This window comes from Pavona decussata, unplaced genomic scaffold (genome assembly GCF_977016875.1).
Source record: "Pavona decussata unplaced genomic scaffold, jaPavDecu1.1 SCAFFOLD_130, whole genome shotgun sequence".
NCBI classification, from domain to species: domain Eukaryota; kingdom Metazoa; phylum Cnidaria; class Anthozoa; order Scleractinia; family Agariciidae; genus Pavona; species Pavona decussata.
Genome location: NW_028145544.1, coordinates 1,046,440 through 1,063,435, shown reverse-complemented (window position 1 = coordinate 1,063,435; position 16,996 = coordinate 1,046,440). Strand labels below are relative to the sequence as shown.

Below are 16,996 nucleotides of genomic sequence, written 5' to 3'. Positions count from 1 at the left end.
TTACTTTGCCTACTTTGCAGTCATTCCCTTCCCAAGGTAGCGTTCGTAGCTTTACGAGCCTCTCTCGCTGCCAGAAAGGAAACTACTGCCACAAAGACTACGTGTATCCAGGTTTTAGGAGAACTCTTTGTTCTGAACTTTTTCTGTGATTGGCTAACAAGTGTGGCCCCAATTAAGTTTGCTCAGTGGCTACAGTAGCTTGTAAGTTTGATGACTTTAATTAATAGCTGCTATTTATGAATGCGTATTTAATGCTGTGCTGAGTATTTAAGCTTAATTTAATATTTACTTGCACAAAACGCGTTCACATATTCTTCATATTTTGCATGCACTGAGCTTCGCTTTTTTCCTTTGAGGCTTTTATTGCATTTAAAAATACATCAAGTGTTTATTACATTTTTCCAACGTTTTCTTCTTTTTGGAACTCGGCCTAATTAAGGAAATTAAACTTGAGGATTTGCACGAGGCAACGAAGAAGTGACGGTACCTCCATCCACCCTTGATACCAATTTTTATAGCATGTCTCGTCACCAGCACTAGTCACATCAGTTCCCCATAAATGAAGTCTTTCCCACCTGGTGACGTCATTTCTCAACGGTGACGTAACCACTACCAATCTCTTGTATCAGCTGTCCATCTTTTCAGTAATCATATTTTGTACTACCCGAAGTGCTGGTGACGTCATGTCTCCGCTATCGTACAAATTCATCTTCATGTAATCCATTTTGCCAAGCAATCAAACTGAATTAAAATATTTTGTACACCTTTTGTGATAATTGCTTTTATTGTTAATCACCAAGTTCCGCATGTGTTTAAACGTCACCTATAATGAGTACTCCAAGGCGCTCTACCAAAAGAATGACTCACTGCTCCGTGGATTATCCGAAACAAGTTCCTGGTGGAAAACAGCCTGTACCCGATTGTTGCTTGCCCTGTTGGCGGAGTAACTCCAGTTGGTGACACTCGGCATCAGTTGTCACAATAGGTTCTCATCGCTCCCGGTCACTAGGGGAGATCTCGCATGAACGCCCCTAGCGGCCGGCAGCGATGTCAGGCGTCTAGTGTCACACAGGGCAAGAACTGGTTCCTTAGTACTTTCTGGTTTGATAGCTCCCAAAATGCCTTATTTATAGCAGCTGTTTGTCCCAGCTGGGATGCAAGGACGTAGCCTTTACACTTCAAGGTTGGAGGTTAAACCAGTGTTGGGTTTTCTTCTGTCGATTGAAGACACTTGGCAGATGTAAATCGCAGTTGGTAATTAGTTCCCGTTTTTTCTCATATCACAGCACTCTTAAGGTAGCTAACGAGGCATGAACACTGATTCAACAAGTCTTGGATGTTTGACCAAGCCGCGGTATGTTCTTGTTGCAAGCGTCTCGCTATTGTGACCAGTTCAGGATTCTCAGCTATTACCGCACTGTGGAGCTACAAAAACAAACGATACAACGCCTAATCAGACCAATATGCATATTCTCATTAATGTTTTCCATATTTTTGGTAAGGCACTAGTTGGGAGAATTTGTATTTAGACATCTCTCTGGTACATGCGCACAACGATTTTGTGTCTTTCGGTGGCCTCTCCGTCGTCTTTGTTCGTGTTGAACGGGAGAAGTGAAAATGTCGGTTAAAATTGTGAGGAAAAATTGGTATTCCTGACCAAATTAACTCTATCATACATGTATTCATTTAGGAGTGCTTTGTAGGATGTTTTCGTACTTCATCGGCTGGTTGTTGAAACATCTAGGGGTAGACCCGATGACCTCCCAAGTCGTACAAAGCCATATCCATGACCCCCTTGTTGGAGTCAATGGCTTTACTGTGCACTTGACATTTGATTGATATATTGTAAGGAGAAAACTGATTCTGATCGATGGGAAAACCAGGGACTAAAATAGGAAGACATTTGAAAATACCTTGAGAAAGAGCGAGAGGAAAGCCTCTGTCAGCTCGAAGTCTCGCCGCGTTCTTATCTGATGTTCAATAAACAACATGAACATTTCAAGAAGTTTTACATCTCCCCCAGCTGACGGACCGAGACAGCGGATTTCAGCATCGATTGATGACGGCCCCATGGATTTCAGTAGCTCCAGGACGGGTTCGTCTGCAAGGGAATTGAGGAAAGCAATGGTATAATTGTATTAAAGAACTTACACTGATCCACAGATGCAAGGCTTAGTTTAGAGTGCGGCATTTCGAGTTAACGCAGATTTAAATATTTTGGCGCATAAGTTGCTATGAACCTTAGTACGAAAACGAAGTTACATGCAACTTCAAAAGAGTCGGGACACTCTGTTATTGGGTACTGCACCATTGTATAACTTGCCTAACACTTTCTCCTTCATGATCACTTGAGATGACGACAAACTACTTACAGTTTTCTGTATTCGCACAATCCTTTAAAAGCCTTTGAAACTCCGAGTCTGGTTGAAGCTGCTTCATGTTTAGAATCTTTGACTGTCCCTCCTGTAAGAACAGGCCTTAGTTATTGGAATTATTGGAATTATTGCTAATTCTCGAGGTATGCAGTACAAGCCCTGAAAACAAACCCCCCCCCCCCCAAAAAAAAAAAAAAGCAAATGGTTACAGCGGTTACCAATAGCACGCGACCTATTGCCTTCAAAAGACTCCGATAAAATTGCGTTTTGGTGGACGTCAAGAAAAGCCGTTGAAATTGTTTTGAATTCTGAGAACATTTCAAGGCAACAGAACGAAGAAATTGACAGTTTTATCCGCTGACGGATGGTAGACTTTATGAAAGTTGATTTCCAAGACAGATTATCTAAAAAATGCGCATTGTTTAGACGAAGCCGTATTTTTTTATGAAACATTTGATATCGCTACTCCTGACAATTTTAAAATCAGCGATGCGTGTGAGCAAATTATCACGTGCAGTGAAAATTGAAATTTTTAATTCAAAATTACCTTTTATTTGCACTTGATCTGGCTAAAGAATGAATTCAAATAAAATTCACCTTCTCTTAGCGAGGTAAAATTCTTAGTTTCTTGCAGGGTTCCTTGGAATCTTGTCAAAATTCAAATAATTTCAACGGCTTTTCTTTGATTGACGTCTACCAAAACGCAACCTTATCCCACTCTTTTGAATGCCGGAGGTCGCGTGTTATTGGTAACCGCTGTAATCATGAATAGCAACAGCGTTCACCCCATAACTTACTTTTCAGGGTCCCAGAGGACTCCTTAATTTCGCTGTTTCATCATTGTCCGGAGGAACCAGCTGCTGAACAGTCTCCCAAGTGGGAAAAAGGACGAAGAGAAAAATGCGAGCCGAGCTCGGTCTGAGACTAAACTCGGCTCACTCCGCTCCCCGATTTTTCTTTTCCCACTGCACCCCAATTGGGAGCCTATTCACAGGCTACGGAGCAACTTGTAGTAGAGATGAACAAAAACGCAGTTAAGGGGTGGGCGGGGAAAATGCGGGATTAACAGTTTGCTGGTGCAAAGACCGTTTGGGGGTATGAATTTCGCGATTGGAGCTTTTTGGGGGTTACAAATTCTTAAAGGTGACTTTTTTGGGAGGGGGGTGTGCAAAGAATGAACTTGATTGGGTTACTTTCTGGGCCGTTGGATGACGACGCCTCCTTTTTTATTCGAAAAATAGTCATCGGCACGAAAATAAATCACGTATTAACTGTTAGACCTCACCTTGTCATCCGGTTGCTCGTCTTCGGTGGGAAGGAACTTGGGGACCAGTTCTTGGGTGGTGGGCAAAAAGAACGGAGCAGCTTTAGGGGCCTGGGGCGGCTCTTTTGGTTTGTTCCTTTTCTGTTAGAAAATGGGTAGATCTCTTGGTTAATTAGTGAACTCCATATTACATACGGAGGTAGGGGAAAAAGCAATAATTGAATATTTAATGTGATAAAACAAAGAGCCAAGTTACCCTAATAAGCTCCAAACTTGTGAGATGACGCCATCTTGATTGTGGTAGAAGAGACAGTGTTACAAGTTCATCTGAAAGTTGATCAGGACTCTTGAAACCTGTTGAGTTGTTAGCAGTAGCCGCCGGTTTGTCTTCTTCCTCTGTAGCTGGTGCTTCACTTTCTTCGAAATCTACAGGAAATAAAAGCATTGGCAAATTACGCGCAATGTAGCGCTACACAAAACGCTGTTCTGACTCGCTTTGGTGTTCCACCCTTGAATGGTAAGCTAGTCCATCCGATTGCAGCTTGATTGATGACTTTATTTCACGTTTTGTTTAACAATTTGCCGATACCTACTAACACCAAAGTCCGAAGCCCGTTTGTTAAAAAGCCGGTTTTTATCGCTAAACTCGAGTACATAAATAGTCGACCAAGGCCTCTTGATGAAGGCCTCTCCACTGCTAAATAAAGGACAAAACGACTTCACAGGAGCCCACATTCACTGGGCTATAAACCAAAAACTGATATGAATCCTGCATTTAATCATTCACGCGTTTCAATCCATACGTCATGTTAGCAGTTACATGAACCGTCCTTCCCTCATCTTACCCACGCTCTCCGCTGTTCCAGTGCCGGGGAGCTGTTCTACAGTTGGTTGATAGTCCGCAGGCAGTGGAATTAACGATACGTCATCATACAGGGTCTTGTTAGACCTGTTGGAAAACAAGATAAACACGTCCAAGAGTTTTTATTCAGGCAGTTTCCTCTGGAACCCAAGAAACCGATGACAACCATGGCAAGTAACCTAGCACTGCACCGGCATCGCAGAGGTCATGGGTTCGAATCCCGTTCAAGCCTGAATTTTTTTCAGGCTTTCTTTTCGCAACTGCTTAAGTTACGTAAATAACTGCGAGGATCTTTCTTCTATCTAATCCGATATAACGCTATCAGCCAAGTCATTATTCCAAAAACTAATACGTAACAATAGTTTAAACGCTACACGACATGATTGATAAAACAGCTTTTGGTTCACGCAAGAGGCATGTGCACTGCACGTGATTATTGTATGCTGCTGACGTTGATTGAGTGAGCAGGCAAAGTGATTGGTTGACTTCCGTGAACCAATCACGCTGCAGCTCAGGAAATGCAAAACCAGCATACACATCAAAACGACTATTTCGTTTTATCAACTGATTTGATAAGGTAATTTGCCCACCATAAAGAGATTTGAAAGGTGATGTTTCGAGCGTTAGCTCTTCGTCAAAGCAAGACGTCAGCACTTGAATCTCTTTACGGTGGCCAAATGAAATTCCCTTATTAATTCAGTTGACAAAACCATACATTTGTTTCTACTCCCCACTGATGCAACACCACAGTTTCTTTAGAAACTAACCCCCTTACACCGCACATCAAAAGTCGAACATAAATGACCAAAGTACTGTACGTACCACAAGTATACACCAAGATCGTCTACATGCGTGGTGACCAGGAAGTCAGCAAAAGGCGACATGGCTAAACTGGTGACGGGTGACTCCACTAGGAAGCAGTCTATAAGTCTGAAGAAGAAAGCATCATCATTAGGCCCCGTTAACACGTATCCGGTGTAGGTCTTTTTTATTTGAAAACAGAGATTTTTTTTATCCAATTATTTAGGTCTTCGGTCCACAAATATGTAGTCTCCCTCGCAGACGCTCTTTTGGTTAACGTTGGGGAGGAAAGATTTCGTAATGAGCCAACAAGGGAGCTAACAAGTATATGAACGAAAATGACAGAAAATGCTTCCCAATGTGGGGCTTTTTGGAAAAGGAGATTATCGTTTACCTTTGAACAGCTGAAAACGATGGTGCTTAACGACATCGATACAAGTCACTAGTAAGTGAAGTTTTCGATCGCTTTCAGTCGTTTCCATGTTGACAGCGAATATCAGAACGCTTACGTGTGGCAGAAAAACTAGAGTCAGCAAAAACAAACAACAGTTGACTCAGAATTTCAAGAGAGTTTTAACACATCAAGTGAAAGGATTAAATTCAACAAAAGTTTTAATGAACAGCACCAAATTTATAAGAAAATTTCATCATTTTAATTTATTTCATCTCTTGCCAGTGTAACACAGTTACTGTTGTTTCATGAACCGCGCATGTGCAGCTCAAATTACCTGGCAGCTGGTAGATCCCAGGTCCTCACACTTGAGTCCATCGATGATGAAATCAACCATCGGGAGTCTGGGCTAAAGGACTGAATGAGAAAGAAGCAGTATTGGGTGGAGGTTGTATTCCAGAGAAGAGCGCAAGCGCATTCAGCATAGCGCACAAATTTTGCCAAGTCTGAAATAGCACCCTATAAATATATTTTTTATTTACCACTGGAGCAACCTACCATTAAATCTATTGTTGTCCATGAGAAGTTAGACTGCAAGCAGTCATACTTCTTTCCTCAGATCAACTCGCCCGAAAGAGACCGCTTGCTAGATCCAACGTGCGCTTTCGCAGTCTAATGAGAAGTTCAAAAATATTGGGTGCCGTTTATATGAATAGGAGCCTTCTATGTAGGACATGATTACAAGGCTGTGCCTCAGGGGTGTGGACACACCCATAAAGGAACAACTCACCATATCAGTGACCCTGTTTGTATGTCCTCTGAATATTCTAACAACTCTTCTCATATCAATGTCTACGACATGGATCTCAAAGTCATCCAACGAAACAGCCAGTAACGAACTGTAAAACAAAAATTGAAAATGACACTTCCTTAAATGCTGGTCACTCCAGAAGCGCTACACAGAAGCAAGATGGACCAGTAGACGTGAGAAAAATGTTGTTCACGACAGTAGTGCATACCTTTCTCTGTGCAACAAAATCTGAGTGATGGGAGCTTCAAATGTCAATGTGTGAAGCAGTTTTCGAGCTTTGAAATTCCAAAACTGCAAGAAAATAAGCAAAATAAGAATGTCAAATCACAAGAAAGTGACAGGTTTAGACTGCAAGACAAAAACAAAACAAATCACATTTTCTTTTCTACTTGATTTTATTTATAGGATGATATTATGGGGATCTGATCTAGGAACATCTCACACCATTTATTTACCTGTATTTCCTGACTTCTTTTTTTGGTGACTGAACCTTGTCTCTTCATGTTGTTGGACAGGCATAATTGCAAATTCTATGCAATACTGTGAAATTCTTTTATCTGTCTCCTACATGTACTTCCAGCCATCACAATGGTGCCATTCTACCCAATTTTCATCCCCTCTTCTCTCAAATACCACCTACACATACTCTATCTAGCCGTAGATACAACAACATACTGGCATGTGTAGGTTGACTTGTAACTGAAAATAATTGAAGGGTTGCTGCAAAAAGTGCACAAGTCATATTTTTGGCAGATTTTTTTCACAGAATCAAGCTAAGTTTCTGCATGCAGACTTAATTGTTTTAACATAGAAAATGTTGTACCAGGATTTTTTGCTGTTTCTATTCTCATAAGAGCTTCAATTCAACACTGTTCATGTACCTTCAAATTACAATCTGCCCCAGCAGTGATAACTTGTTGATTGAGGCCATCAATAGCCACACCTCTCACTTGACTGTTGTGGGCTGAAATGAAAAAAAGGTTGATTATTGTGTGAGTAATCAACTTGTGAATCACCTGGAATAAGCATAATAACACATGTCATCACTTTCAAAATTTTCTGGTGTCACACTACAGGAACCCACACTAATGATATTGATAACCCTGGTTTGAATCATTTGAGTCTACTACCCCCTTGCAGAGAACTTTGCGCATGCGTGTGGTCAGGTTTCAGGTTTTCAGGTTTCAGGTCAAGTGACATGGTCTGTCACACATTGTGTTACTTATTTAGGCTTTCTGTCACGCGTTGGGTTACTCACGTACATCGTTTGGCACTGTATTTCACCACTAGTGACAGCTAGGAATCATGGCAGAGCTTTGGCCATTTGATCTTGTTTTTGGCTTAGTCTATCGAGGAAAATTATTGTTTGGTCTGGGGTAAACGCTTTCTCGTTTTATCGCTAGATTTTTACTCAATTAAAATCAGTTAACTGACTGAAGAAGGGCTTACATCTCATTCATTTATTGGGGAGAACTATGGATCAAGGCCTGACGGATCAGAACATGACATGTACGCGATATTTGAAGTTTATTATAGATCATACACTTTTGTTGATGTACACAAAAAGCTTTTGTTGGCAATGGTTTTGTATAATACGTAGTTTCATTTTCAGTTTGGTTTTTGCTGCTTTTTCCCATTCTTGCTTGGATTAAAGACTGGAGTTTGAGCCTATTATTTCAAAGAGAACTTCTCTTAACAACCCTTTTCCACAAAATCCTGGACTGAAGGATGTGCATAAAGTGTTTCAATCAAAGTATTAAATGGTAAGAGAGTTTAACACCCACCCGTCTTGAACAGTTATTCTGCATACCTTTTGGTGTCCCCAGACATCCTCTGTGAATTCCTGACTGGATGTTAAACATATCCACATGACCATGGGCATCACCAGTGATGGCAAAGTTTCCACAGGAACTCAGTGCAGTAGTCTATTGATCACAGAGGTACAGTTTGATACTATCACAACAGCTAATTTAAGTTAAATTATGTTAATATATATGTTGACTGGCTTCATTAAAAAATGAAGTTAAGTAAGTAAGTAATTTATTTAAATTCAATAACATGCAGGGAGTGCTTGCACAATCCCCAAAGCCAGAGGCTCATGATAAAATAAATGACAATAATCCAGATCAAATTGGAATTTGGAAATGTTGGTTTTTCAGGAGAGGAGAAAACTGGAGTAACTGGAGTAACACCTCTTGGAGCAAGGACAAGAATCAAAAACAAACTCAACCCACTTATGTATAACGCTGAGTTAAGGAATCAAACCCGAGCCACATTAGTGGGAGGCAAGTGCTCTTACCACTGTGCCATCCCTGTCTCCCCTGCTCCCAACTGGCACCATTAAAAATGAAATAAGTACTAAATAAAAAGCAGAATTATGCTAGTTAAATATTTTAATCCCAAAGAACTACAATGAATGTGCTTCACACCATAACAGGTCCCGGTTTATCGTCAGCTTGTGATTTCAGGTGATGTTTACCAATGCTCTTCCTTTGGAAACTCCAGGTTCTGGCCTCAGTGTCTCCTCGGTGACAGGTTACTATGTTATCCCAAGCACTCTGGCGAACATCCTCTGTGAAAACAATCACGATAATAATTACCTGTATTACTACCTACCTCTCTCCTGTCCAACCCCACCCCCCTCCCCCTCCCCAACAAAGAAAACCTCCAAATTACAAATGCAAAGATCCTTCAATAATAAGCCCTTCTAAATATATTTACCCATAGATTGTAATGGTTAGATGTTTCACTTTGTCAGCTTAGTGTTTCAAACTGCTTTTATTTATTTTCAAGCTTAACCAATATTATACTCTGAAATTCAAACCAAAGCCCCTAAGAAACTTCTTTGAACAAAATGAACCCAGGAACTATATTCAGAATCTTACTTGGTATTCTACTATTGTACTAATATTCATTTGCAAGGGGACTTTTAAAATATGCTTTACTCTGCCTGATAAAATGATGGCTCCTGCATAAACCAAACCCCCGACTCTATAACTTAATAGCTACAACTGTAGTATGTATATCATGACAAGTGAGCTCACTGGACCAAAGAATGAGAACCATCTGAGACTCAGAAAAAATGCATCAATTTGCATGTAACGAAACAAGTGAAAAGAACACCTTTCATAACTCAATAATATTATAGTAGCTTCTTTGAAGGGCAAAAATAGAAATTTTTGACAGGATAATACATACCAGAAGCAAAGTCAACCACGGGTGGTAACTTGAGCTCTTCCAACTTCACTCCACGATTCTTGGATTTCTTTGTCAATGAACCTGTCAAAGAATTAATTAAAAATGCATCCAAAGTCAATAAATATTTAAGTTAACATATTCATATCCCCTCTCCACCCCTCCAGAATTCCAATTTTGCTTCCTTATTATACTTTAAAGTTTTTGGCCTTCGGCCCCCAACCCAATTCCTTAATACATGTACATGGATATTTTCTGGAAACACGCATTACAAAATTATAAAACATAAGGTTATGTAAATCTCACCTTGAGACAACTCACAGCTGCGTGCATCTCGTACCGTGGAAATAAACCTCAAGCTTCTATCGAGACCTTAAATATGACGCAGGTATGCAATAAGTAAATTAAGCTGGAATTATAACCTTGCAAGAAGTGAACATGACAATGATTACCATACACAAACAAGATAAATAAATACATTAGTAAAAAAGATCCTTAAGCAGCGAAACATTGTCAGTACATTGCTGTGCTAGTTAGAGCCACCCAAAATTTATCCGTCTGGTCACCAGGTCATAGACTAAAGCTGTTTCAGACTTCCTTTGCCACTGGTGGACTTGATAAAATCCTTGCAAGAATATATCTTTCACTGCACATGAATCTGTTGCACACAGTTCAGATAATTATCATAGTAGTCATGATAATAATGTCAGTTTTCACATTAACTAAAACACTTACATGTAAGTGCAGGTACATGTACACTCTGGATGTTAAACAAAATACAGTGTACTGATCATCACTATAATATTCTAAACAAAAATTACATTTATTATGTAACAATAATTATTATATTTACCTGCACTCAGTATATCATTTCCCCTGCTTCCATAGAAGCGAATTTTAGTCGGAGGAGCACTATGGCTTGATCGTGACCTCAAAAGCCGTCCACTCCCATCTGGCTGGTCAAATATCCAAATCTATTAGCAAGAGGATGAACCACTCTTAATGCCAACAAACAAGCTATACTCAAAAGACAGAGTAAATACCCCTGGTTACATGTAGCCTCACAATGTATTATTGCTAACTCCATTTATTAACTAAAGTTTTGGGTTTTAAAAGAATTACCTTTAAAGAGTTATCTGGACCATTGGTAACAAGCAAAGGTTGTGAAGGAAGAAATTTCATGCCACAGACTGCGCCTTTATGAGCATCACGCAACACGGTGCCAAGTTGACGTTTTTCCAAGTCCCAGAATGCAATGTGACCTTCTGTGCTGGCTGAGGCCATGATAGGGTTCCCATCTGTGGAAAAATATTTCACAAAATGATACAAGTCATGCACTCCAGATCGGAATCCCTGCCACAGTATTAAATTAATATATAGAAACAGCATTAGCTACCCATTACCTGTTCGGAATGTGAGGGCTGTGACTGGACCCCAGTCCTGCTGGAAACTCATGACAGTTTCATCAAATTTAAGATTGTGAAGGAGAAGTTTTCCGCTCTGTAGGCCAACACCCACTACATCAACTGCAGGGGCCTAGGAGATTTAACAACAAACAATAAATAACTACGACATTACTAGACTAATGAATGACTAATGAAAGTGCTATGAATAATGACAGTAACACAGGACCGTGGGTACTTCCATCTCTTTCTCTCCCAGTTTCCAACCCTTTTCTCCCGGTTCCCATCCATTTCTCTTCCAGTTCCTATCATTTTCTCCCATTTTGCACTCCCAGCTCTCATCCTCTTCTCTCCCAGTTCCCTCCTCATTCTCTCTCACTTCCCATCCCCTTATCTTCCAGTTGCCACCCCCTTCTCTCCCAATTCCCACCCCTTGTTTCCCAGTTCTCACCCCCTTCTCTCCAAATTCTCACCCCGTCTCTCCCAGTTCCCTCCTCATTCTCTCCCAGTTCCCACCCCCTTCCCATCCCCTTCTCTCCCAGTTCCCTCTACCTTCTCTTTCTCCCCCCCCCCCTCCCTCCCTTATCACATTTTCCACTCTCTTTTCTCTGGTCTTCCCATAGAAGATTGCAGTCTCTGGTAAAACATGCAATTAGAACTACTCACTTGCTCCACTGCTGTTATTGGCTCTGGCCATCCAGAAAAAGTATAGATTAAGTTGCTGTAGGGAAAATAACAGTAATGTAAAACACTGGGCAAAAATGACAGCAAATTCAGTAAGATAAATAGCCCTGGATAATTCTTTATCACTTTCTTATCAGAAAAAAAATGTTTCCAGTTTATTATAATAAGCAAATTATTTGCTCTAACTGACTCTGTAAGGAAAGCATTGGGACCAGTACTAAGAATTTCAATTTGCAGACTGTAATTAAGACAAGAGTCTTACTACTCCTATAGATAAAGAGGCAATGACCTTATCATAGTTACATGGCCTTATTCCTGAGATCCCTGAAGATATTGATATTGGCTGGGGATTATGGGGTAGACTTTACCACATTAGATTGTTCTAGACGAGACCAAACTATGTACTCTCCTGTTTTTCCAGTATGAGGGGGAGGGGAATTCTTCTTGCTCACTGCTCTAAATACCAAATGCACATTATGTGTATGTATGTGTAACAACCTTTGTCCCCAAAGCTGTAATAGAGCCAATATAAAATGCTCTGGACATACTTTGTTTTGATGTTCCATAGTTGCATCTGACCTTGCCGACTGCACAGTAAAATCTTGTTGAGATATGTACTTGGGTGCATCAAGCATGTCACATTAAAGTTTGTAGCATTAAACTCCATCTCCAGGTATAATTCTATGAATTTAAGGTCAAATAAAAAATAATTAATACACAATACTATTTAGAGCACTCTAAGGACCATACATTAATCTCAGGATATACAGGGTTAAGAAACTTTAACAAAATGCAGTACCTGTTGTCTGAACAATCCATACTCTAACAGTGCTATCTTCATCAACAGAGATCAGTTGAGAGCCAAATGAAAGCATAAAGTGGATGTTACTTTTGTGTCCCTCAAACACTGCAACCTAAAATGAATCACAAAATTAATGTATGCCCTGAGTTGAAAACAGATCATTACAGATAATGTCCACTGGTGGATTAAAGGAAGGGACCTATGGTCCCCTTTCCCTTTTCATTCAAAGGATTGAAACATTTTCCTTCATTTCACTCTGCGTCCCCAGGGCCAAATTGTGTGGTTCCAAAAGAAATCCATAAAACCCCACCTCCCCCCCCCCCCCCACCCCACACACACACACACATAGAGATGGTCATTCAGAGGGGAAGTGGAATGTCAAAAACAAAAGTTTTTTAAAGGATAGTATGGCACTAAATTGAAATTTCCATAAGGGAGAGGGAGGGGGGGGGGGGGGGTCCAAATACAAAATAACCTCCATAGGAGGGGAAGTGTCTGGATAATTTCTGGAATGACATTGAACCTTCTTTTACTCAAGCCCTCTTGTTACAGGAAAATTCAATCTTGACTCATGTACAGCTTATCTCAGACTAGGCCAACAATAAATGATGAATTTTACCTTCAGAAATCAATATAGGAGGCAGAAAATGTACTGAGCAATGGATTAGGCAATTTATGAGGCAGCTTAAGTCAGATCGCTTAACCGGGAAATAAACAAACCTGCTTTCCTCTTTTCCAGGAAGTTATTTGATTTCCAGAAGCGGTGATCACCAGGTCTCCATGAGATAGTAAACATGATATTTCACCAGATTTCAGCAAGCCTGGAAATTGAACATGTGGTGTTGCCATACTTTAAAAATTCATATTTGAGGGAGATAAACAAACATGCTAAGCATAAGTTCTTAGATATATGTACGAAGTTTTGTGAACGCAAGATCAGTCTAAATATGTTTAGGAAATATTGAGCTTACCAACAAAAAGAAGATTTAGCTTGGCACACTGCAAAGTAATAACACACACGCACAAATCACAGAGAGCTTGCAAATGCTCTTCAGTAAAAACTTCACAGAACCTCATTTTAGTCATGTAGGAATCTTATTGAAATCAAAGCCAAAAAAAGCAGAATTCCCTTACATTATACACATGGAAGGCGGATCCAATAGCCGTAGTTACAAGATTCTCTGTTCCTTGAGTTTGTATTGTTAATGGAACATGATTTGCTACAAAACCAAGAGCCCGAAATGGACTAAATAGCTGGCTGCCAGCCGCCATGTTGAATTTAGCCACGTGCGGAGAACCGCTGGCCAGCTGTTTCTTCATGCACGCTTGAAAAGTTGGAATGGCGGAATAGAGGAATAGAAGAATAGAGTTATAGGATGGTGGAAAGTAATTAACTGCGTCAACCCTCCGCAGTCATCACGACAATGTTTCTCTCAAACCTGGAAGCCAAGCCCCCAAAACATTCCAGTGCAAATGGGAAAAGTGAAGAATATCGAACCTTTATTGCTCAAAAAAGGGCACGTATAAGGAAGGTGTTAAGCCTTATTACAAATCGCAACCATAATTAAATTTCAGTGATCTTTGCGAGGAGATCATGGACTTCTCCCTTCACGTGTCTCAAGAAATTCGATCAAAGTTGCTCCATAGCAGTATTGGCAAATCCCAAAGGAACCTTTCGCTATTCTCTCTTATCAAAAAATGTACTTCAGTTGATCAATCCCAAATAGTTTCTTTTCGGACTTGTTGGAGTCCTTTCTTTGCAATGCTAGCTTGCTCTCTTTGGACGAGTGCCGACAAACGATGACCTTACTTATGTCGCGGAACCAGTGAATTTTTTATTTAGAGTCCAAGAGAGTTGAAACACTACTAAAGAGGACATGTAGCAGGGACCTGTTTGCCCTTCATGAAAAACTGTTGTTGCAGGGACAAAATTTTGTCCCCGGAAGAAATTCGGCATGTTTGAATTTGTGCGTCATGTAGCAGGGACAAAACGACTCACATTTTCAATGTTGCATCGTGTGCACTGCTCTTGCAAACTGTCCCCGCTGCCACATAGAAATGAACCAATGAAAACGCGTAATGCATTATAATATGAGCCTTCAGTAGTTATCGTCTCCGAACAGTGCGCACGATGGAGTATGTCCCTGCAAGACGACCCAGCAACATGCCCCTGCAGTATGTCCCCTAGTGTGTGTCGATGCGCGAGTTATCCCTCTAACGAATTCTCTCTATTTCTTTCTTCCTAGCTTGTATGGGAGGCAAAGATTCAGTAATCTGACTCAAAAGTGAAGACGGTTATGAATTTATTAATCTCTACAATAGAAAATGAACATTGAACGAGAAAACATCAGACACAAAAATGTTATATTTCTCGTATTTATTGTTAATTTAAATATTTCAACTGTTGCGAAACAACAACTCGACAAAAAAAACAAACTACATCGGATACATTATTCCCCTCCCCCGCCGTTCAGAAACAAAAGGGAAAAGACCCCTGACCTGATGTTAACCTCTTTTTTTCTGAATTAGAAACAACATCAAGGAAAACATTGCTCGCGGTTAACCGCTGTGAAAGGAAACGAAATAAAGGAATTACAATTAAACACCACAAACTCAAAAAATGCTAATGTTAGCGAACTGTTCGTGCGTGTTAATTTTAGTTCACCGTGGCACTTTACAACAACAGACAACAGACAAGTGACCATAATTTTTTTCGAGACAAATATATAAATGGTAATAACAAAAACTAAAGCGTCTAAAGGTCTTCGATTTCTTTAGCTTATACAGAGTTCCTTTCTAGTTCATAAACGTTAACTACTTTCTGGAAAGCTTTCCAAAGCAACTTTAGAATTGTCCCTGGCTAGCTGGGGAGCATTGTTGAAAGCAATCCACCTGTTCAGCCATTCTTGGCATTTAACATTGACGTCTACAATTTCTTGTGATTGCGAGGCGTCGAGTAGAGCCTTCTCTGTCAAACCAGAAGTAGACACCGCACAATTTAAGTCTCCAACCGGTTTATCAATTGCTGTTTTTTCCCTAACTTGATCCTGGTGAGCGCTTAGATCAACAGGGCAGCTTACACACTGCCTCTTGTCTACTATTTCCGTGTCCGTGAACTGTACGCGGTGCTTACAGTTATACTGAGTTGCTCGACTTAAGTCCACTACGCGCTCTTTGTTTCTCCGCTGCGTAAAAGGGAACGGCGGACAAGAGTTCCGTTTGTCTAAAAGACGACGCCGCGTTTTGAGGACAGCTAGGGAAGTGTCTGACTGTTTGACTCCGTCGTCGTATGGATTTGATTTAGTTCTCAACACAACTTCTCGTAGTTTCACACAGTGTTCGTTTGTTTGGAAAGCACAGTTTGAAATTGCCCCTTTGTAGTGAGTGGATAAACTTTTGAACGCGACCAAGTCGGCGTGAAGTGACTGAGTTGTTTGTAAGCACATATTGGGACGAGCGGTCAGCTTTTCCGTGTTCCGAACCACTGTTTTATCCTGTTTTAAAATCGCCTTAAAGTCTAGGGTTAGTTTAGGTGCTTTCTCAAGCGCCGTTGGTAAAGAACCATTCGAAATATTCGATGCCTTGTCGGAGTCGCTCGGCGAACCAGGAACTGAACGTGCCAGTATATCATCACCCAAGTCCTCACAAAATCCACTGTCAGTTTTAGAAAGTCTGCTCCGTTGCCTTCTTTGTTTCTTGACACAACCAGATGGGGAAACCTCCTTATACTCGCCTGGACTTTCGTTTTGAAAACTCAATTTGGAAACTAGTAATCCTTCTAACTCTTCCACCCGATTTGCTCCGCTTTCCTCCAACATGGATGTTCTGTCACTCAACCGGCCCCGTTTAGCGATCTGATTCACCGCTTTTCTGTCTTTTCCATTCATTTCTTCTCTTGCCTCATTCCAACTTGCACAGGCCGTTTCGCAGTTTTGTGTGAGTTGTGTAGTTGTTATGTCAGGTAAAACCAAACTGTCTGTTGTTTGAAGATCAAGCGATCGTTTACTCGCCAAAACTTTACCTTTCCTTAACCGTGCCCTGTCGCCAGCCAAATCTTTGGGCAGTCTTTGAACTCTCTCTCCGAATGCAAACATCTTATTGTCCAAATTTTCGAGCTTGCCTTTTTATCAGTTGCCAAGGCCTTCTCTTTAACATAAACACGTCCGATACAAGTTCCAATTAAGAAGCGGTTTCCTTTAATTGAAGAGTCGGTAAATAAAGGCAAGAGAACACCGCATCAGAAGGTGTGAAGTACACTAATCACTTATTGATCATCTGAGTAATTAATGCAAGATTTGATGTTCCTTTTGTGATTTTTTGTCCATGAATTGCAAAACGCGCGAGTTGTTCCTTGGTTTCCGCAGGCTACGTGACTAACATCTCTTATGAAAACAGCTTGTGTTTAGTA

General features: G+C 40.6%; 2 protein-coding genes across 2 annotated transcripts; both read right to left on the bottom strand.

Moving 5' to 3' along the window:
- Nucleotides 1-526: 526 nt before the first annotated feature.
- Nucleotides 527-13,866, bottom strand: LOC146468529 (WD repeat-containing protein 36-like). Its single transcript, XM_085124239.1, has 24 exons — nt 13,723-13,866; nt 13,560-13,587; nt 13,309-13,409; nt 12,586-12,700; nt 12,335-12,467; nt 11,769-11,823; nt 11,103-11,235; nt 10,822-10,997; nt 10,553-10,673; nt 10,006-10,071; nt 9,703-9,783; nt 8,934-9,076; nt 8,315-8,429; nt 7,386-7,468; nt 6,713-6,795; nt 6,484-6,592; nt 6,031-6,110; nt 5,324-5,431; nt 4,485-4,588; nt 3,896-4,065; nt 3,661-3,780; nt 2,373-2,463; nt 1,914-2,101; nt 527-1,425 (listed from the first exon to the last, which is right to left on the bottom strand). Exons 1-24 carry the CDS (start codon nt 13,858-13,860, stop codon nt 1,276-1,278), a joined length of 2,691 nt encoding a protein of 896 aa, XP_084980365.1. The 5' UTR covers nt 13,861-13,866; the 3' UTR covers nt 527-1,275.
- A 1,001-nt stretch (nt 13,867-14,867) lies between these two features.
- Nucleotides 14,868-16,996, bottom strand: LOC146468528 (uncharacterized). Its single transcript, XM_085124257.1, has one exon. The coding sequence runs from the start codon at nt 16,680-16,682 to the stop codon at nt 15,399-15,401; it is 1,284 nt and encodes a 427-aa protein (XP_084980383.1). The 5' UTR covers nt 16,683-16,996; the 3' UTR covers nt 14,868-15,398.